This window comes from Vicugna pacos, chromosome 25 (assembly GCF_048564905.1).
Source record: "Vicugna pacos chromosome 25, VicPac4, whole genome shotgun sequence".
Taxonomy (NCBI): Eukaryota; Metazoa; Chordata; class Mammalia; order Artiodactyla; family Camelidae; genus Vicugna; species Vicugna pacos.
The window spans coordinates 14,504,098-14,526,976 of NC_133011.1; the positions used below are offsets into that span (position 1 = coordinate 14,504,098).

A 22,879-nucleotide genomic window follows, 5' to 3' on the forward strand; every position below is an offset into this window, starting at 1 on the left:
GCAATTCTTTATATAAAAGAAATCTCTGTATTTGTAATGTCACAAATAAATGGTTAAGTTACTGGATGAGAATTTTTTCCTAGATTCTGAATGGAAGCATCATTTTCATAACTAGAATTTAAAAATTGATTCTTCTTTTCTTTTTAACATGGTTGCTAAATAGCCCAGAGCTAGATCCAAAACCCAAGGTACAACACTTAAAATTGCATTTTATTTTTTCTTCACTCTGATATTTTTGGTTTTTTATTTGTATTGTATTTTATTCTTTGTATTGGTTTCAAGAGCCTCCAATTCTTAAGAAGCAGAATTTAAGTAAATTCTGAGAGTGATAGTTAAACACAATAATTTATAGGAAATAAATGGTACCCATCATATCTATCGGACTGAATGAAGAAACATAATACACATTGCTCTAAAACTAAACATTTTCTTTTAGATCACATATTATATATGTTGTAGGAAATAAGCATAAATGTTGATATTTCTGTGCCTGTATGGTTTTTCCTCCTCAAATTTCCCATGCCTTACCTATATATTACCAGAGAACATTTCTACGTATTTTCTATCACAAAGAGCCAAAAACTCAATAAAGCCAAAGCAAGATGGGAAATGGAGCGTTTTGAGATGCTTATTAGTTTATGGTAATGATTTATAATATTATATAAATTATACCATATAGTATTTAATCATATTGTATAAAAAAAAGATGACCATGAGTCAACCTTTTTTGGGTCACTTGTCCTAGCATTGCTTTGCTTTTGCACATTTGAACATTTGAGGTGATAATTGAGACTCGATGGATAGATGTTTATAATTCTGTATTTTTAAGGACCTATCACTAGCGGCTACAGCAAAATTGCACAAGGAAGTTTCAGAAAGCACTATTAAATAAGCTGCAAAATCACTTAATTAAGAAACAGTCTATAAATTCACAGAGATACAGAGTTGCTGATACTTTGGATTTTGTGATACTTTGGATTTTGTACCTGTATTTAAGTTATAATGAGGTCTCATTATGATTCCTCTGAAGAACTTTAATCTTTTTTAAACTCTCGTTCTATACTTGGAGCATTTGCTAAGCTAATCTCATGTATTCTTTTTAATAGGGTAACATGTTAAATCGGGATTGCTATAGATACTGAGTTGTAGAATTTGAGACTTTGAGGGAACTTCAGAGACATGTTGTTCAACGAGGTATATCTTTATTTGAGGAAGGCATTTGACAATTGACCATTTTTAGTTTTTGTGAGTAATACGGTTATGTAGAAGATAATGTCACCTTATTTGGGGGTAACTGAACAGTCATAAACAAAATTTGTTTATAGCTTTGTGCCAGCTTGCAAGGGGCCTTCTGATGACTCTGTATTGGCTCTTTTTTCTCTCTGCACGCTTATCATTTAGAAGAATATTTGAAGTGGAAAGTATAAAATACTGTAGTTAAGCTCACCAGTTCCTGTGTTGACAGCATGGGCTTGTGTCTCATCTTACTTGTTGGGCAGGTGACTGAATTTGGCTGCCAAGCCTAAGTTTCCTTAAAATTAAGGTAATAGTATGTACCTTATGAGTGATTTGGAAGTAAAATGGTCTCTATAACACACTTAAATATAAAGGTATTCATAAATATCAATTAATGTTATGATTAATAGCCCTTATTTGATTATCTGTGCAAAATGAATTTATATATGATACAAAGCTCTTACAAAACTCTTAGATATAGTAACTATCAAAGACAACAGGATGAATATAAAATTAATTTGCATCATAAAATGATTGAGAAAAACTTTGTTAATAGATAATAATGACTTGATTCAGGAGCAACTGAATGTGTGTGTGTGTGTGTGTGTGTGCGTGTGTGTATACTCAGTGTATGTTTGAGGTGGGAGTACAAGAGATACAGTTTTCAACATCCTCCAGATGATTCATCCCTATTAAAAAAATCATTGAAAATGTAAGTTTTAGCTGTGCTAGAAATCTTTACAAAATGTTAAATCAATGCCATACTTTCTTATATTTTTTTACGTAAGGATATTTTGAGCTGATCTCCAGAATGTGTTGAGAAGGAAAAGCTCTTATTGGAGAAAGCTGTTCATTTGGCTTTAATAATGTGCTTGTTTTTATTTAGTTTTCTGAAATGCCTTTATCTTATTTATTTATTTATTTATTTTAAGAATCCTGATGTCCACCCGAAGGAAGCAACTCCCTCATCTACTTCTACTGGTATTCGACCTGCACGGGTTGTATCTTCGACCTCTGAGGAGGAAGAAGCATTTACTGAGAAATTTCTTAAAATTAATTGCCGATATATTACCAGTGGCAAGGTAATGAATAACACTTTAGAAAAAACTTTTAATCATGCTTTATTTATTACTGAAATATGATAGTTTGGCATTTACATGTTCAGTCATCAACATCAGCACATGGTGATCAATTTAAAGTAATTTTGTGAAATAGGCAGTCCTTTTCCTTCTAAACAGGGGGGGAAAAAAAAGAGCTTACCCAAAAGGCTAATAAATCCAAGGTGTCTATCATGGCCAGAATTCAAACCCCGTTTGGAATCTGCTTTTCCTAAGCAGAGAACTTCTAGTCTGCAAAGGGAATTACAGTAAAGGGACAGAGAGTTCAAAATAAACTCCAGATGTTGCTTAGAAAGTAACTGTAGCATGATGCCATCATGAGAGGTCACACATGAGAACCATTACTTCATAGTCATAACTCATAAATTATGGGTATTTGAAAGACAGATGTGTACTGCTATACATTTCCCCCCATGTACTGTTTTAACTGCATTCACAGTCTTGATAATGGTGTATTTTCATTTTCATTCAGTTCATAATACTTTCCCTTTATTTCTTCTTTTGCCCAGGGAATATTTAAAAGTATTCAAGTTAATTTCCAGATATTTGGGGATCTTCTAGCTACCTGTTACTGATTTCTGTTTTTCCGTGTGGTTGGAGAACATGCTACTGTTTGAAGGCTTAATTTATTAAGACTTGTTTTGTGGTCCAGAAATGTGGTATAGCTTGATAAACGTTACTGTGGGCACTTGAAAAGAGTGTATGTTCTGCTGTTGTTGGGAGGAATAGTCTGTAAATGTCAGTTAAGTCAAACTGAGTGTTAGTGTTGTTCCTCTTTATCCCTACTGATTTTCTTTTTGTTCTGTCAGTTATTGACAGAAACATGTTGAAATATCTCACTGTAATTGTGGATATGTCTGTTTCTCCTTTTAGCTCTATCAGTTTTTGTTTCGTGTATTTGGAAACTGTTGTAAGATTATAAAAATGTTTGGGATTCTTATATTGTCTTGGTGAACTGACCTGTTTAACTATGAAAGACTCTTTATTCTTGTTAATATTCTTTGCTATGAAATATGCATTGATGTATACAAACATAGTCACTTCAGCTTCCTTTTGATTAGTCCTTAGTCAGTTTATCTCTTCTGTTTTTTTACTTTTAGCTTGCATCTTATATTTGAAGTGAATTTCCATAGTTCCCATCAAAATTCACTCTTTGTGTCAGATACTCTATGGGTTTTGACAGATGTATAGTGACATTTATCCACCATTACAGTATCATACAGAAGAGTTTCATTGCTCCAGAATCCTCAGTGCTCTCCCTATTCATCCATCACTCCCTCTGAACCCCTGAAAACTACTGATCTTTTTATTGTCTTCCTAGTTTTCCCTCTTTCAGAGTGTCATATAATTAGAATCATAAACTATAATGTATGATTTCAGATTGGTGTCTTTCACTTGGCAGTAGGCATTTAAGAGTGTTCCATGTCTCTCATGGCTTGACAGCTCACTTCTTTTTTCACTGAAAAATATTCCATTGTGTGGATGTTTATCCATTCATCTACTGAAGGACATCTTGGTTGCTACCAAGTTTGGACACTTACATATACAGCTGCTACAGACATTAAAGCACAGGTTTTGTGTAGACCTAAGTTTTTACTTCTTTTGGTTAAATATGAAGGAGTGTAATTGCTCGATCATGTAGTAAGACTGTGTTTAGCTTTGTAAGAAACTACCAAACTGCCTTCCAGAGTCACTGTATAATTTTGCATTCCTACCAGCAATCACTCAGTTACTGTTGTTTCACATCCTCACCAGCATTTGCTGTTAGTGTTTTAGATTTTAGCTGGGCTTGTTGGTCCTTAGTGGTAACTTGTTTTAATTTGCTTTTCCCTTATGAGTCATTTGTTTACTTGCCATTCATGTATCTTTGGCATTTTCTTTAATTTTGAAGACTATTTTCACAAGGCATAGAATTTTAGATTGACAGAGTTTTCTTTTTCAGAATAAAGATGTTTCTTTTAGAACTACTGTTTTCTGGCTTGCAGTGTTTCTGAAGAGAAGTCTATTATTTTTTCTTTAGGTTGCTTTGGTCACCTTTATTACTGATTTTGAGCAATTTGATTATGGTGTAAGGGCCTTAGTGTGTTTTTATATTTTTCTTGGGATTCATTCAGCTTCTTAAATCTATAATTTTCTTCAAATTTGGAAAATTTTTGGCCCTGTTTCTTCCATAATTTTATTCTCCCTTGTCCTCTCTTTGGAAACTTCATTTATGCATATTTAGGTTGCTTGATGTTGTATTTCATAGCTCAGTGATACTCCGCTGCTTCTTTTTTTTTTTCCTCTCCATTTTGGATAATTCCAATTGCTGTATCTCTTAAGTTTAGTAATCTTTTTTTCTGCCAAATCTAATCTGCTATTTTATCCAGTGTATTTTTCACCTGTGTTCAAACTGGGTCTCTTTTATCTTCCATGTCCCTACTTACCATGCAGTCTTTCTTCTATATTCTTAAATATATGGTCTATAGTTATAATAATTGTTTTAATGCCTTCCTCTACCAATTCTTTTCTCTCTCTGACTTCTGGGTTTGTTTCTGCTAATTTTATTTTTGTCATTGTGTGAGCCATTTTTTCCTGTTTTATTGCATGCTTAGTCATTTTTAATTGGATACTAGATATTGTGAATTTTATCTTCTTGGGTGTTGTGTATTTTTGTATTTCTGTACATATTCTTGCACTTTGTTCTGTGACACACTTGTTTCTTGGAAACAACTTGATTCTATCATGACTTGCTTTAAAGCTTTGTCAGGCAGGTCCAGAGAGCTTTAAGTCTATAACTAATTTTACCCCCTACCAAGACAATAATCTTCTGAGTATGGAGAGCCTGCAGATTACAAGATTGTTTGCTTTGGTTGGCGAGAACATAAACTATTTCTCACTGTGTAGACTAGACTCTAGGGGTTGTTTCCTCAGCTTTTTTTGAGTCCTTTTTATCTCATCCTTAGGTAGTTGCCGTACACATAGGTGGCAATCAGTACTCAGCTGGAAGCTTGAAAAAGAACCATGTGTAGATCTCCAAAGCTTTCTCAGTGGGGGTTGCTCTCTCTCTCTCCTTTCCTTTCTCAGTCTGTGGCCTGGAAAGTCCACTTGGTTTGCTGGGGCGTTTGTAGATCCCATCTTGTTTCCCCTTATTCAGGTATCACTGCCCAGTATTGCAATATCTGAAAAGTTATTTCATGTATTTTATGTGTTTCAGGAGTTTTAGACAGTTCTTGGCTAGAAGCAACATTTTAGTTGTAAGTATTTGAATAACAATTTCATTTAAGAATCAAAGAAAAAGTCATTGGCAGGGTTAGGAATGGCCTACTGCCTGGTGTTCTTGGAACATAGTCTCTTAAAGAAAGTAAGCAAGAAAAGATGCTTTCTCATACAAGTCATCATCTTCTTACAGGTCGATGGTAGTAAGCTTTATTTATATAAAATCATGGAAATTGATCAACAATAATTATAAAAGTTAAATTACTGTGGACTTAATCCTGAAAAAAATCAGTACAAGCTTTTTTCTCTGCTGGGATGGATTCCCAAATCATAGTCTTTTATCTTTTAGTATATACAAAGGTATTGTAATGTAAGTGGTAACTTTTTTTTTTACAAATAGACTCTATCTTCTGTTAGAGATACTTTCTCCTTAGAAGATTAGTCAAGTAATTGTACATAGGGAGTTGGAAGTTATTAATGCTAAAGAGAAGTATGTGTTTAATGTTTCTGAAGGTCATGTGGACTAAGAAGGTATGCTAATTGGAAACCTCGTACTCACAGCATGCTCTTGCTCCTGATAGTACGTCTGCATTTATGAAGCATTATTTAAAAAGAGTGCAAATGGTTTAGGATGAGTTTATAATTTGACTTGGTCTTAGCCAAATGAATTTCAGAGGCTACTTTCTGAAGAGATTTTTTTTGAATTTTGTGTTGAAGTAATACATCTCATGACCATCTCTTTTGATTTATGAAGACACCTGTCACCTGACTATACCTCAGAGAACTCCAGCCAGAGACAAAGGGAAAGAAGTGTGAAGAATATATCAGTGTGTCCTTTGGGTAGTAGCAAATAAGGGTACATTCCTGGAAAGTAACATTAGCAGATTGCTCAGTCCAGTGTTAAGATACAGTGCTTTGAGCCCCTTGTAATCCAGGTAGTGGAAGCACAGTTTTGAGAGGCTTTTCAAATGGTTTTTATAAGTATACTACAGAAATTATAGTACTCATCTGTATAGTAAATTAAAGCATTGCACTGGGACTTTTCTATCATACCTAGTAATCACTGTGTTTAGTAAGAATCCTCTAAAACAAAAGATAAGATGTAGTGTTATGCCAGTGAAGTAAATAGTATATCATCATTTATGCTCAGATGAAATTTACAAAATCAAGAATGAAATCTTTCAGAGAGCCTTGCTTTACTTAATCTTTACTGATTGTTTGGTTTCATTTCTCAAATAGCTTAAGTTTGTAGAAAAGAATAGAGAGAGGTGTTAAAGATCAGAAGTCTTTAAGGTTTTTTATATTGTATATCCTCTACTCTAGATTATCTCTTTCCTGAATTATCCCTAGCAGTGTAAATGTCCCTACAACTTTTTTTTTTTTGGAGGGGGGTGGTAAATTAGGTTTGTTTATTTTATTTTATTTTTTTATGTAGGTACTGGGGATTGAACCCAGGACTTCATGCACGCTAGGCACGCACTCTGCCACTGAGCTATACCCTCTCCCTGTCCCTACGGCATATTTTATCTTGACTCATTGACTTGAGTTGGCATGTGATCCAGGAATACAAACTGATGTATATGAATCTATTTAAAATATTGATCCAAAGGTAATTAGGCCATGATTTATATAGATACTCCTTATTTAGGAGATCCATGGTCTGAACTAAAAGAAATGCTAGTAAGAGTCTCAGATTGATTCCCTTTCCCCCACCAAAGTGCACACACACACATTCTTCTCTCCAGTTTTGCATGCAGTTACTGTAAATGTTAAACATTTTATAATTTTGAACATCTCCGATAGCTTTTTCCCACTTGTGATTGGATGACCATTTCTAGTAGGACTTTATTTTTTACTTTATTATTTTTAAAGTTAGTGTCTGTCATAACTCACGTTTTACATTTTTAAAGGTAAGTCAGGTAAATTCACAGAACTGAATATGGACTTGGAAGGAGGGTGTGATACCAAATCAAGCAGGATTTAAGTTTTTCTTTTCCCTAATAGCATCAGAAAAAAAGACAAATTTGGAATAACTGATTTATTTTTAGAATTCTTTCTGCTTTATTTTTATACTTACAGAATGTAGTGGAATGGGAGTTAAAAATGGGATTAAGGAATATTCGGCACTTAAGTTGGAGTGATTATTGTTTGCAACACAAATATGAAGGGATTATAGTAAAAAGCATGGACTACCTGGATTTTGAATCCTGGTTCTGCCACTTAGTAGTTAGCAGTGTTATTTATTATTTAGGATAAGTTTCCTAGCCTCTCTGAACTTCAGTTTCACAATCTGTATACTCATCTCAGAGCTATAATTGTGAAGGTAAAGTGAATAATAATATAGAGAGAGTATGGTCCATACAGAGCATTCAGTAAACATTAGCAAATGTTAGTGGGATCAGCTTCTTATATACTTCAGTTTGCTCGTTTGTAAGATGAGAGGGTTGGACTCCTTATATTCGTATCAGTATTTGTATAAATATATTTAAATTTTCATAGTTCTTCATGAATAAATTAAAATGATTACCGCATGTCTTAGAAGTCATGTAATTAACCTGATTTTACAGATGAAGAAACCGAGGCCCAGAGGCTTTGCTTGCCCATGGTCACATAGTCAGGCAATAGCAGATGCAAATGAAGTGGACATTTTTTAAAAAGATAGTCTGAAGAGATTATACTGTCTTCCTTTTATAGTGGATCAGCTTATCCACACACTATTTATTAAGCCTGCATCGTGTTCATGAAACTGTATTTGATATCTGTTGTAAGGGAACAACAGGGGAAGCAGTATGCAAATTAGTGTAAAACATGGCTCATGCCTTGCAGGACTTTACAGTTCCATCTTATGTTACTGAAGTTATTTTGCTGATGTAACTCAGCATTTTTTTGAGTCTGCAAATTTTAATTCTTGACGTGATTGACTGAGGGCAAATATAATATTCTTTATATTTTGCTTCTGCTAATGAGAATTTGCTGGGAAAATTTAGGTTTTACTAAAAACGTTTTCATGAGAATGCCATAGTGCTTGAGTGTACCACTTTTATATGTGGTAGGTGGCCTAACATCAGAAGAAAATTGGTAAAAATATCTAGAATAATTTTTGAATATTAATTAATATTAATTTTAAACTTTGAGGATTAAATGTAATTTTCTTTTTTCACCTTAGGGCACAGTCAGTGGTGTGCTGCTAGTTACACCAAATAATATAATGTTTGATCCACATAAAACTGACCCCTTGGTCCAAGAGAATGGCTGTGAGGAATATGGCATCATGTGTCCAATGGAAGAGGTGATGTCAGCTGCAATGTACAAAGAAATTTTGGATAGCAAAATAAAGGAGTCCTTACCCATGTAAGTGGTATTTATACTCCTTTGCAATTTTATTACATCTCCATAGTTGACCCTGCCTTAATACTCTTTAAAGTATTTTTTAATAGTTTTATTATAGCTGCCTTTCATTTTATCAGTAATGAAACAAAAATATACTTAGTATTGAAAAGGTTATTCTTACTGCACTAGGTTAGGAATTGTCTTAGATTTATATTTATATATTTGGTCAGGTTCAGAAAACCTGGTCATTATAAGTAATCCATAGTACAAATTTAATTCAATGTTTACCAACCTGTTTTCTTCAGATACAGCATTCAGAATTCTAAATTATTTTTATGAGTAATCAAGGATAGCTTTCAAATTTTTCTTAGAAGAGCCTGAAGAGTCAGTTGTGGGATTTGAGGGAGGCCACATGAGCAAAGACCTGACATTGCTATAGCCAGAGAAGCTTTGTTTTCTATTTATTGATTTATATGTTTTCATCCTTCTCCCTCAGATAAGTATAAAATATAGGGGATAAGGCCTACAAATTGCACAAATGTAAAGAGTTAACCTTGAAATACACTGTTTAGGGGATTTGTGTGATTCAGAAAACATAGATGTAAGGCCCCAGGTCAGCACAGCCTTTGAAAGTAATGTGCTTATTAACAAAAGGAATGACCAGAGAGAAAAGGGAGGAATAAGAGAAAATAAAAGGAGAAGAAAATAAAAGATAGGTATACAAAGAAAGGAAGGAAAAGTATAAAGGAAGGAAATTTTTATGTAATGGAAATCTCCCATTCCTGCTATATTACTTTGTCAGCAGTTCAAGAAGTGGCTTCACTTTAACTGATTCTGAGATTTGTATCTCTGTATTAGCCAACAGAGATGGGTGTGAAACAGCTGCTTACAAAGGAGAGGAAGAGCAAATTATTTGTGTTTCTAAGACAGACTCTTTGAGCTGTTAGAAGACCTATGGTATAATAGAATCCTTTATTTAAAGTCTCCATTATACCTGACACTCAATAGGTATATTTTGGATTGGTAAACTCATCTTAAGAAATGCAATATTATTCCTAGGATTCCCTCTGCTGTTAGTTATTTTAATAGATCATCATCTGAAGTCAGTTTCAGCAAATAAAGATTATCTGGGTGGGTGGAGGGATGAGGCAGCGAAGAAGTGGAGGATTAGATTAAAAGGGAAACCAGATTATATATGTATGTATATATTGTCAGTCATTGGTGAGATCCGTTTTTTACTTGCCCTGCTTTTTCATTTGTATTATGATACTTTGGGATTCTCTTACACTGAATGATTCGTGACTATTCTGCATGGATGCTGTAGGGCTCTTCCTCTTCTGAATCATTATTTTATCATTCAGAATGTCATCAGTCTGGAAAGACCATCTATTTAATCCAAAACATTTAAAAAAATTACTCCAAAAGGAATACCTTTCAGTGCTGCTTTATGAATTGATTAAAAACAGTATTTGGCAACAAAGCAGACAAAGAAAGCGTGTGGTTTACAGGTTAATGTCTTATATGGCAAAAATGAGGTATAAGATTTGATTGGTTTTCTTCTGTCTTAAACTGCTTGGAAAGTTGATTACAAAGGTATTCTTCAGGAACTATATTGAGCAGTAACAATATCATTGACATAAATAAATATTTAGTCTTTCAGCGTGTTAATGCTGAAGGCTACACCACATGTCTAAATATATATCCAATTATGTTTGCTAACTTTATCTCTTTCCTAAGGAAGAGTCTTATTAAATGTACACGTACAATTTCTCAAAACTTTTACCAAAGTCCGAGACCCTATGTATGTAGTTTGATTGTATCACCAGTAGATGGCACTGTTACATGTTTAATAGCACAGATTAGATGCTTGCATTTCTTAAGGTGAAACAGTCATATGCAAGGGAAGCAGAGATAAGAATTGGACTTCAACTAAATATGTTTTTAAAAATTAATTTTACCTATCCTATACATAATGAAAATGATGCTTACCCTTATAGAAGAAATATCAAGAAGTAGAATAAAAGGAAAAGAGTTCCCCAACTTTACCATCCAGAGGTAGCTAGTTAATTTTGAGTTGACTTACTTCCGTCTTTTCTATTCTGAAACTTGCATAAATGTTAATACTTTTTCCACTAAGAGCTCATGGAATTTCCATTTATCACAAACCACTTTTAGCCATCATTTTAAATTGCTGACTTGTATTTCATGCTGTAGTGTTTGTACTGCCTCCTTCCAGAACGTAAACTGCCTTACCTTTGAACATTGGTGTTTGTGTATGCAAATGCAATTAAATACGGAAATCTAGATGTAATTATGAACCACGCACCAAGCTAATATCTAACTTGTTAGCTGAACAAATTCTCTTAGGATTGTTAAGGGTTGTTACTAGTAGCCTAAAGAATCCCCCAAGTGTGTAATATTATTCAGTGTATTTTTACTGTAGTAAGATTTAAAATATTAATCAAAATTTTATTTAAGCTTATTTTTCATATTTCATCAATGAATAAACTTTAGTTTAAAATTATATCTTCACCCAAAACTTCTCTTCAACTTCTCTTCAGGTAGATTAATTCAGGAAATCTTACTTTGGTGTCTTCCAGATCTTAAGCAGTTGAGGCAAAAGCTTGACTTAATTATTTGGTTTGTATGAATCAATCAAATTTTTGATATGCTGTTAAGAGATGTATGCTACATCCTTTTAGAAAAGCCTTTTTGGTGATATTAATTCAGTGTTAAGTTTGTGGAAGATAACATACTACAATTTGAAAAGTCTGGTAACTTTAAATTTTGTTTACCAACAGAGAGATAGATCAGTTATCAGGAAGGGACTTCTGCCATTCAAAGAAAATAACAAGAAGTAATACTGATGAAATAGACTCAAGAATTCGTGATGCAGGTAATGATAGCGCCAGCACTGCTCCTAGGAGCACAGAGGAGTCTCTTTCTGAAGATGTGTTCACGGAATCAGAACTCTCTCCTATACGAGAGGAGCTTATATCTTCAGATGAGCAGCGACAAGATAAATCTTCTGGTGCGTCGTCAGAATCTGTGCAAACCATCCATCAGAGTGGAGTAGAATGTTTGACAGTCATATCAGAGGCTACTCCTGATCACTTAAAATCCGACTCAGGACTTGCTGCCAATGAAGTTGGGACTCTTTCTCTTAAAACTGATTTAAATAATCTTGAAATGGCCACTAAGAAAGGAGATCAGGCTACAGATAATTTTCAAGAAATATCAGGTCCTAAAGAACAAAGCACAAGTATAAAAGGAAGTGCAGATCAGGATTTTCTTCTTAAGGAGAGTTCACTACACCAAGAAGAGGGTGAAAAAGAAAGTATGCCTTGTGGGGAAGCTGCAGAATTTAAGCAGAAGCTAATTGTCAGCAAAGGAAAACAAGGAAAGGAACAAAATCAGGATTCAGAGACTGAGGTAGAAGAGCTCCGGAAACTCTGGAAAACCCATACTATGCAACAAACTAAACAGCAAAGGGAAAATATTCAACAGGTGTCACAAAAGGAAATTAAGCATAAAATAGGAACAGCCGATATAGAAGGTAAGCATTAAGGAGAAGATGAAGTTACTTCATTTCATTGCATGTTGTCTTCCTCTTTCCTCAGCAACTCAGAAGCTGCTGTCTCTTGGGGCCAGTCTGAAAGATAATCTAGTGGCCTTTAACTGATGTTTCTCTGTGGACAAGCACACAGTCTCTGATTTCTACTGTCTTGTCTTGTCTTAGCCCACAGTGGATTGTCCATCACAATGAGCATCTTTTCCACCATGTTTAAACATTCCTCACTCACTGCATTCTATCTTTAAGCAGTTTATTTCTTCAAAGTGCACAGAAGCTCTACAATACCTCTGATTTCTCCATTTTCTTTTTTAGCTTTTGCTATGTTATAGCCTTTAAAATGTCTTTTTCATTGCATGTATGGTATCCAAATTGCAATTTGTGATTTCCGAAGTTAAAGTCCTCATTTTTTAAAAAATACAATTAGACAAAAAATCTATTTCTAAAATTCTCCCAACTATTCAGAAGTTACATCATTGATTGTTTTTCTTTAAGAAGCAGCACTAAGAATAAATTAAAACTCCGTTTTGTCTTTCAATTTTATTTTTTCATACTATTTACTTATGAAAATTACAGTAATAGTCTTTTATTTCTAATATACAGTGCTTCTTAATTCATTATGGATTAAATGGGGTGTAGCTCAGAAATCTTAGCTAACATTTCTTATATTTTATTGGAATGCTGATTCCAGATTAATCCAGTTTACATGTTAACTTTTCTTTTTTTAATTGAAAAAAATTTTATTGTTAAAATATACATAAAGTTTACCATTTTAATCATTTTTAATGTAAAATATAGTGACATTAGTACATTGACAATGTTGTGCAACCATCACCACCATCCATTTCCAGAACTTTTTCATCTTCCCAAACTGAAACTCTGTACCCATTAAGCAATCACTTCCATTCTTCCCATCTTATAGCCCCTGGCAACCACCATCCTACTTTCTGTCTTTATAAATTTGTGTCTCTACTGTAAGTAACTCATATAGGTGGAATTATAAAGCATTTGCCCTTTGGCGTGTGACTTACTTCCCTTACCATAATGCCTTCAAGTTTTATCTATGTTGTAGCATGTCAGAATTTTCTTCCTTTTTAAAGCTGAATAATATTCCATTGTACACAGAACATTTTATCTGTTCATTTGTTGATGGACATTTAGGTTGTTTCCACTTCTTGTCTCCTGTGAATAATGCTGCTGTGAATATTGCTGTACAAATAATCTGTTCGAGTTCCATCTTTCTATTTTTTTGTGTATATACCCAGAAGTGGATTTGCTGGATCGAATTCTACGTTTAATTTTTTGATGAACTACTGAGCAGTTTTCTACAGTGGCTGCACTATTTTACATTCAGCTATGCACCAGTTTTTAAAACTTGTTTTTAACAACACTGAATTTTCTTTGTGTTATCTAATTTAGATATCCTGAAGCCTTAAGGACTATATTCAGTAGATATTAAGGAATTCATTTAGTCAAAGCAAGTTCTAAAAAGATCAAATATTTTTTCTCTTGTAGTAGTTTTTTTCTTTATTCAGAACTAATGAATATTAAAGAATATTTGATAAATATAGGACTTTTTAGGAAATTTATAAAAATTACCTGGAATTCATCACCTAGAGATGATCATTGTTAATATTTGGTGTATTTATCTTTGGTGTATGTGTTTATACATACACACACATGTGTGTACACACATTATACAATTTTGGTATTTGTATGTATCCATATGTATATTTTCATATAAAATTAGGATTACATTATATGTAGTATTGTTTCTTGGCCTTTGCACTTCATATTTTATGTCATGAACATTTTCCCATGTCCTGATACAGTTCACCCCTGAACAGCTCGGGGGTTAGGGGTGACATTCACTCGACCTCCACAGTCCAAAATCTGTGTATAACTTTACAGTCAGCCCTCCATATCCGTGGTCTGCACCCATGGGTTCAACCAACTGTGTATCGCAGTATTGCTAGTATATATTTATTGAAAAAGATCTGCATGTAAGTGGGCCCTTGCAGTTCAAACCCATGTTGTTCAAGGGTCACCTGTAGGTCTTTGGCAAACACGGTTTTTAATGGCCCTTTAATTTAGCCATTTCTGTATTAAGGCATTCAGTTGTTATTAACGATTCATATTGTTAAGATATTTCCTATTTTTGATTTAAAGAATGCTGGCATGAATATCTTTATGTAATGTTTGTGTCTGATAATTGTCTTGTATTTTGCAATTTTTGAAAAAGATAAAATGAGAGGTTCTGTATGACCCAATAATGAGTAGACTACTTTTATTCTAGTGGGTTTATTTGGGTATATGTTTTGATAGGGGAGGTTCTTATAACAAAATATTTCTAAAAGGAGAAAAATTGGTAGATGTGTTTAGATAGGTGTTCTGGATGTTACCCCTTTGACTTCTTTTGTGTGTGTGGGGTTGGGAGGATTAGGTCTATGTAACTAATTTTAAGTAACTCAAGATTCTATAATAGGGAGCTATTCAAAGTTTCTGATATTCAGTGACTTTACAATATAATAAAACTATGTAATATATATAAAATTGTGGAATATAGTTGTGGGAGCAGTGGTAAAACTTCACTCTTTTAACCTGATGCAAATTCTGGGAATCAGATTATGTACTTTACACAGTATCTCACAGAAAAAAGCCATGACTAGTACCCATATCCCCTGACTGTAACTAAATGCTTTTTGTTCCACAGTATGCTGCCTTCATTAACTAATTAATGTCCAGATTCCTGAATTGAACCTTATTGTCAGATCCTCAGTATACCTTGTGTCAGCATCTCTGGTTGGAAGAGTCAGAGATAATTCAGTCTTTAACTGTCCAAACAGATGGCTGAATCTAGCATATTGTTTTTATTACACCTTCATATATATATGAAAGATTTACAAACTTTTGTATTAAATTTTTGCCTGTAACAACCGTATTAAAGTACATCTTTAAAAAATTCTACGAACTTATTGAGATGTTATTCTAGAAGGATGATAGAGAATACGCAGAAAATTTTGTATGTATATGTAATTCCCTTAGTGTGATTGTTACAAACAAAAATTTAACAAGAGTACTGAAACTTTATCATTTTTTCCTGATACCCTTAGGCATAATTTTAGTTCATAACTTGACTGTTAGTTCATTAGTTTCGCAGTAAGACAGAAAAAATACATGTCACTTACAGTTCACCTACCAGTAAATTGAAGTTTTATTCTGTAATTATTTATCAGAAGTTAGGAGTTAAGCATTACTTAAATTATCTAAATTATCTAAGCATGGTGTATGAGAATTGAATAAACCCTGTTTACATCTCAATTCTAGGTTCTGTACTTTTAAAAGAAAAAAGAAGGCATCGATTGCATAAGTTCTTATGTCTCAGAGTGGGAAAACCAATGAGGAAAACGTTTGTATCTCAAGCAAGTGCAACAATGCAACAGTATGCACAGAGAGATAAGAAACATGAATACTGGTTTGCTGTGCCACAAGAAAGGTAAAAAAAAATCTTGAAAACATTATTGAGATTCTTTGAATTGAAATTATTCTGTATGCCACTTTACACCAGTGGCACAGAGCTGAAACACAGTTTATGATTAAAACCTGACATTAAATCTATTCAACATCTAAAAATTTTCACTTTAAAAATTTTATTCCCCTTTGTGGTTTAATTTTAAAAATGTGGACATATACCTAGTTTCAGTAATAAAGAAACTTAAAATGTCTTAGATCGAGAGGGTTGATCAAGATACTCGCTGGTATGGCCCCTACGTCAAGGCAGGTAATGATGTATAATTTCTGTTTTAAGCAATTTCACCAAACGCCTACTGAATATCTGCTATATACATAGCACTAAATTAGCTACTAAAATGATGTGGTCTTCAAACTAGTTTTTTGTACCACTACACAATAAAATTCTTCATCTTAAGTTTAGGCAATTCTAAAGGATATCTGCCTTCACTGTATTGGAAATATTGACATTTTAAGTTAACACATTTATCTTTTAAGTATATCCAGTAGGATTTAAACATCATAGCCATTTGCCCTCTACCATTATCCATTTAAAAACTATTTTAATGTGCTCTTCTTTAACAGAATTTGCATCATTACCTTTTCTCTTTGAATTTGTATTTCCATTATACCTCCTCATAGAATCTTATTATAAGGTACTATATTTTTATTCCCTTTATATTTTTTGTAGCAAATTATATATACTTAACACATTTATGGCTGTGTTTCCTGAAATTACATGTATTTTAAAATTTTCTGTGATTACTGTCAAAATAGTAAAGGGTCTGAAGTTTACCCTACTTACTAACAAGTTGGTCTGCTCAGTTTAAGGCATGCTGGTAAAACACACAAGAGTCAAAATAGCAGCAGTCACAGTCACTGTCACAGTCACAGTCACAGTCCCAACATTTGCTTGAGTTCATTGAACTTCATTTCCCACAGTTTGGTGTGAAGAATGCCAGGTGACTGTGCTACACATGCCATGGGTTTGTTAATGGAAGAGAAACATAAGTTTAGGAAACCTAAACCTTTTATAGTGTACAGTTAGCATGGTTACCCTTTGCTCCAGAGTAAGATACTGTTTCTACCTGTGCTAATGTACTTGAAAAGGTGGTACTGAACATACTCAGTGCCTCTGCTCATAGGACATGCAGAAGTCCAAGCGAAAATTGTCTGTCAACGACTACAGTATTCCAAATGTTAATTGAAACCAGAAGTAAATTTTAGAGTTATCACTAATACACAGTTGATCAAAGCAACATAAATTATAAGCTGTCATAATTATTATACATAAAAAGCAAAATATGAGTAAATATCTTAATAAAATAGGGCTTTCTCCCCCAGTTAGTTTATATGTCCATTAATGAATATTATTTATTGAAATGATGAGATAGAATTCAGCCCCTCAGTTCTACCCGCCTTCCATTTTTTCTTTTTAAGTACTGAGAAGCTTTGTTCATAAAAAAGTCTATGAGATTGAAAAAAAATTGTATTATAATAATGTCACACAATTCCTTAAGCATGTTTCTATTTATATTCCAAAATTACTTGCTCATCTTTCATCAAAATTCTTTTTAGTGATCATCAGTGAACAGCTTCATTAAAAGCCCCTTCAGTTTTGTGGAAATTACTGAATTAGAAACCATTTGATATGCAAAAGGATTTATTACCCAGTCTTTAGAATCTTTCCCTGTCTCAATACCAACTTCTGGCAGCAAGGAAGTTATTAAACTTTAAGTCATGTACCATTGTAAAATTCTGGATAAGTAAGGATATGCCCTTTTTCTGTAAAGCAGAAAAAGTGCTTTAGTGAAAACAGAACAGTCTATCAGGTATGTTGACTGCATTGTTCTCAGGCAGATCAGTATGAGTGAAGAGTAACATATGGAAGCAGAAGATAAAGAGATCAATTTCCTTAGAACTGTTTTGTGTCTCTGTACCTCTTGAAAAGTCTTTACGTGTTGCTCTGTAGACAACTGCTTTCAGGAAAATAATGGTAAAATTATTCTCCCTCTCACCTACAATGTGTACAGTGTGTGCATTCAACAGAATGTGATTAGAGTAATTCAAAAATTTGGTATGATTTGCATAATTTGTGACTACATGAAAGGCACAGAACCAGATACCCAGATTTGCCAGTGATATCAAGATGATTGCAGTGAAAAATTCTACTCTATTATATCTTTAGTTAAAAATAACATAAGGATTTTTTTTCTCATTATTGTTGGCTTTATTTTAACTTTTGCATGGAATATTCCATTTTAATATTGTCCTTGTACCTTGGCTAATATTCATTAAAAATTAGTTTTATTAGGATTTTGAACTTTATTGTAGTAAAGTAATTTATGAAAATTACTGTTTTGGTCTAGACAAATTAGCTGAAAGATGAAACTTAACACCTTTTTAAAGTGTTAGTTGTCACGTAAGAAATGTTCCTTTAAATTTTTTTATTAGAAACAATTTCCAGAACCATTGTTATTGATTATTATATGTTAGTGGATAGTTCTATAATCAGTTTTCAATTAGCCAAGCTAACAATTAAAGACAACAAAACATAGATATTTGAAATGTGTTTGACCCTCAAATAATGTTTATCAAAGATTTAATTATCTTTTGTAACAATAGGTTTTACTATCATAAACAAAATTGAAACAGGGAACAAGAGAATTGAAAGATTAGATCATCTAGTCCTGAACCAATAATATACTGTGTGTTCTTGGTAACTTTTAGCATTTAAAAGTTAAATGCATTAAATTTCTATTAACTTGGGAAAATTCTGTATGTCCAGATTTTAAAATAGGCCATTAACGAATTGTTTACTTGTATTTCAGATAATTTTAAATTCGATAATTTTAAATAATTAGATCATTGTGTGAACGAGTTCAAAACTGTGGGTTTGATTTCCCTTCCCATTACTATGTTTCTTTAAGAGAAGAAACATTACCGTGGACAAAATCTGAGCTAGTCAAAAGCCTTCCAGAGAAAATCTTAATGTAGTTTTCTCAGAGCTTGACAAACAAGCAAAAAATTACTTTGAATTAATATTTTCCTGGTAGTGTTGTTTGTTTTCTTCTTAGATGAAGCATAGTATTTTTTTGTGTATTTTAGGTCTTCAGCTTTTGTCAAGATATTTAACAAATACAATTTAAAAATTTTAGCTAACAGCACAGAATACTCTTATTAGTATTAATAATTAATATTATACTATTAACATTATTAATAGTCACTTGTTCTAACAGGACAGATCACTTGTATGCCTTCTTCATTCAGTGGAGTCCAGAAATATATGCAGAAGATACTGGTGAATATACCAGAGAACCTGGATTTATAGTAGTAAAAAAGATTGAAGAATCTGAAACAAACGAGGATTCTACTAATGAAGCAGCAGCTAGAGAATGGGAGGTAAGGAGAAAACTGTGAAGATTTCATTTATCTTTTTTACTTTGTGTGAATTTATAGTTTTATGGTAGTACAGGCAAAGTACAAGTGATCTTTGTACAAAGGGGTAATAATTTTTTAGAGGTTCATTGTCCATTATTTATTGAATGAATCTGATTGGTAACTTTGGTTTCTTACTATTGTCAGTTTTTCTTTTGCTTTGAAATAGTCGAGGAGCAACCTATCAGCAATAAAATGTCTTTTATTGAGTACATTTTAGAATAATATTAATTGCTGTTATACTAATTTTAACATTTCTTTCCTATCTGATTGATTTTAATGTTATCTCCTGCATGGAGGAGGTACAGCAGTAATTTGGCAATAATGCTAAGGAATAAGCTGATGGTAACTTTACAAATTAGTAAGTTTTATGTGCTCAAATTTACTGAGCTTGTCTAAATGGCGACATTAATACATGTAACACCTCTTAGATGTTTCTTTTAATATTATATATCATGTTTTTACATGATAGGGTGACAATATCTATTTTTTTTCTTGTGTTTGCCTGGATTAATTTCTTCTTCATGCATTAGAAGATACAGAGCAGATGCTAAAATGTGATAAGAAACAGAATCAAATTTTGTCACCCATTTGATGTTAATGTTTGTGGTTGTTTTTGTAATATGAGTGTATTGTGTATGTACTTTAACATGTATAATGATTGAAGGTATACATGGCATGTTTTTTGGTAAAATTCCAAACCTGATTTTGTATGTGCCAAACTCCACTCTGTAATATATATACAGCATCAGTTTCTACTGTAACTCCAATATAGTGGAGGGAAAGAGTTGACATATATTGAGCATTTATTTTGAGTTATTTTAATACTCAAACCATAAACATTATCAGTTTTCTTACTGATTTTATTCACAATAGCCACAAACTAGAAACAGCCTGAATGCCTGTCAGCAAATAAATTTTGGATTATTTATAGTACTCCAAATAATATAGCAACACAAAAGACAACAATATGGATCAGTCTCACAGATAATGTGTTTAATAAAAGAAGCCAAGCCAGACATAAAAGATTATACTGTATAATTCCATTCACATGAAGTTCAAAAGGGCAAAACTAGTTAAAAGTCCATCAGACTGCCTCTTTCTGAGGGTTTAAAAGGTTGGCTAGGGGCAGGAGGCAACTTTATAGAGTACTGGGTATGTTCTCTATTTTATTCTGGGTGATGGTTACATGGGTGTTGACATATGTAAACTAATCCTTGTGTATTTAAAATTAGCTTTAGGGACTTTTTAATTGAAGATAGAGTGGAAGGGGATGAACTTTTTTTTTTTTAAAGGTGTTACCTAGCTAATAAGGGAGGACTTAATGACAACTAGGTAATGGTGAAGTTTCTAACTTGGGTGACGAGGTGGATGGCAATATTTTTAATCAAGGTGATTGGGAGTTTTCTCTCCTTTGGAGCTGGAATATTTAACTTTGGAAATAATAGACTTTTATTATTATTTATGTGAGTATTGACTATTTTGATTCAAAGGAACTGCCTCGGTTCTTATGGAAGTCTGCAGGGTATAATATCCAAAGGAGAAAATAACTGTCTCCTCACCTGTTTTCAGCTGGAATTGATTAAAATAAAAAGAAAGTGGAAAATAAACAATTTAATTTTAGAAAATTTTTCTTGCATTGTCTAGAAACATTTCGCTGCACTGTCCAGTATAGTAGCCACTAGCCACTTGTGGCTATTGAGTACTTGAAGTGTGGCTTAATGCAACTGTAGGGAATTGAATTTTTAATTAAATTTAGATTAATTTTAATTTTAAAACTGATACTTGATTCAGTTATTGGATAGCTTCTAAGTATGTTTGAATAACTTGGATATATGCATCTACTTTTTTCAACTATAAATTTCATAAACTGTAAATATGATCTAAGTAAATCTAAACTAAATAAGATCAGGTATTATCTATGAACATTTGGTATCTCAGTTGAGATGTGCTGCAGTTAAATATACAAAGTCCCATAGTTGCGGAGCCACTAGCCACTTACAGCTATTGATCGCTTGAAATGTGGCTAGTCCGAATAGAGATGTGCTGCAAATATAATATATATACACATATATATGTACACACACACATAGCACACATATACATACAGGATTTTAAAGATTCAGAATTGAAAGAAAAGTGTAAGAGATCATTAATTTTATGTTGATTAGGTTGAAATGATAATATTTTGGATATATTGGGTTAAGTAAGTTGATTTGTTAAAACTGATTTAACTTGGGTTGGGTTTTTTTTTTTCCTTTTTAATGTAGCTGCTAGAAAATTTATAGTTGCATGTGTCTTGTATTGTGTTTCTGTAGCGCCTGATGGTTAGTGGCCAAAAAGTTTTTTTCCCTGTCGGAAGTCTGTTGTTTGCCTTTGGGCTCACTCTTGGTGGTGTACATTCTGCGGGTTTGAACAAATGTATAATGATATAAAAAAGTATTTTAAATGTTAAAAGGATATTTTCAGAGAATGAATTTGGCTAGAGAACTTATATAAAATAAGTACTTTAAAACAATGTTTTTTCAAGTTTTTGTTCTATCTAGTGGTGGAGAATATGTGACTTAGAATTTAGGATGAATTTATTATGGCTACCAACTTGAACATCAGTGGATTAAAACTGCTCTGCTCACTCTTACTCTGCTTCAGCAATACTTAGGAGATCTTTGTTATCGCTGATTGTCAGTCAACATGAAATATACTGCTAACACAAAATTTATACATTGGGAAAACTTTTGCAAAAACTTATCTCCTCTACTACTTTTCTGTTTCACTTACTGTCTCCCTCCCTGTGTAAGTGCCACGAGGGCAGGGCTTTGTGGATTTCATATACTACTGTATCCTGAGATCTAAGAACAGTACAAGCATATAATTCATCCTCAATATATATTTATTGCATTAATGCATAAATTTGTACATAGATTAAGATAAATAATAAAACTTGTACTTAAAAAAATATTGGCCTTTATCCTAAAATAAGTTCTTACGTCAGTTGTAGTAAATATTTTCTTGTAAAGCCATGCACTCTGGAATTTGAAATTAACTGACAATTTAGCCTCTCTCATTTTACATTTTATACTATTCTTGATTCTGCTTTAACACATCCAGTGATAGTTTATTATCTCAAAGGGCAGTATTTTCATTTTAGGACAGCTCTATTAGAAAATTCTTTCTCACAGTGAGTTTAAAGAAACACACTTTCGTAGGTTGAATCCATATGTCTTTGTTCTTCCTTCCAGAGCACGTCAGTAACAACAGACATTTTCTAGATAATCTGAGTATATTATCTTCCTTTTTATTACTGATTATTTTCTCCAGTACTTCCTCTGTTTGACTTTAATAACTCTGCTTTGATCCTCCTCTATCCTCATCATTACCCTAAAAGCATTCACGGCACCCCAAATTATTAAAATGTGCACTGGCGATAGTAAGAAAAACTATAATATTTGAAACAATTTCAGTTCCCAAATATGCAAAT

General features: G+C 32.9%; 1 protein-coding gene across 3 annotated transcripts in view; it reads left to right on the forward strand.

Annotated features, from left to right (window-relative positions):
- The window catches only part of OXR1 (oxidation resistance 1), a 71,190-nt gene that overhangs the window by 19,542 nt on the left and 28,769 nt on the right, over nucleotides 1–22,879 (forward strand). For all 3 annotated transcript variants that reach the window (XM_072949605.1, XM_031691242.2, XM_031691243.2), the window contains exons 5-9: nucleotides 2,169–2,318; nucleotides 8,719–8,903; nucleotides 11,684–12,438; nucleotides 15,781–15,949; nucleotides 19,203–19,365. In XM_072949605.1, coding sequence (XP_072805706.1) covers nucleotides 2,169–2,318; nucleotides 8,719–8,903; nucleotides 11,684–12,438; nucleotides 15,781–15,949; nucleotides 19,203–19,365 — 1,422 coding nt within the window. The remainder of the gene's footprint in view (nucleotides 1–2,168; nucleotides 2,319–8,718; nucleotides 8,904–11,683; nucleotides 12,439–15,780; nucleotides 15,950–19,202; nucleotides 19,366–22,879) is intronic.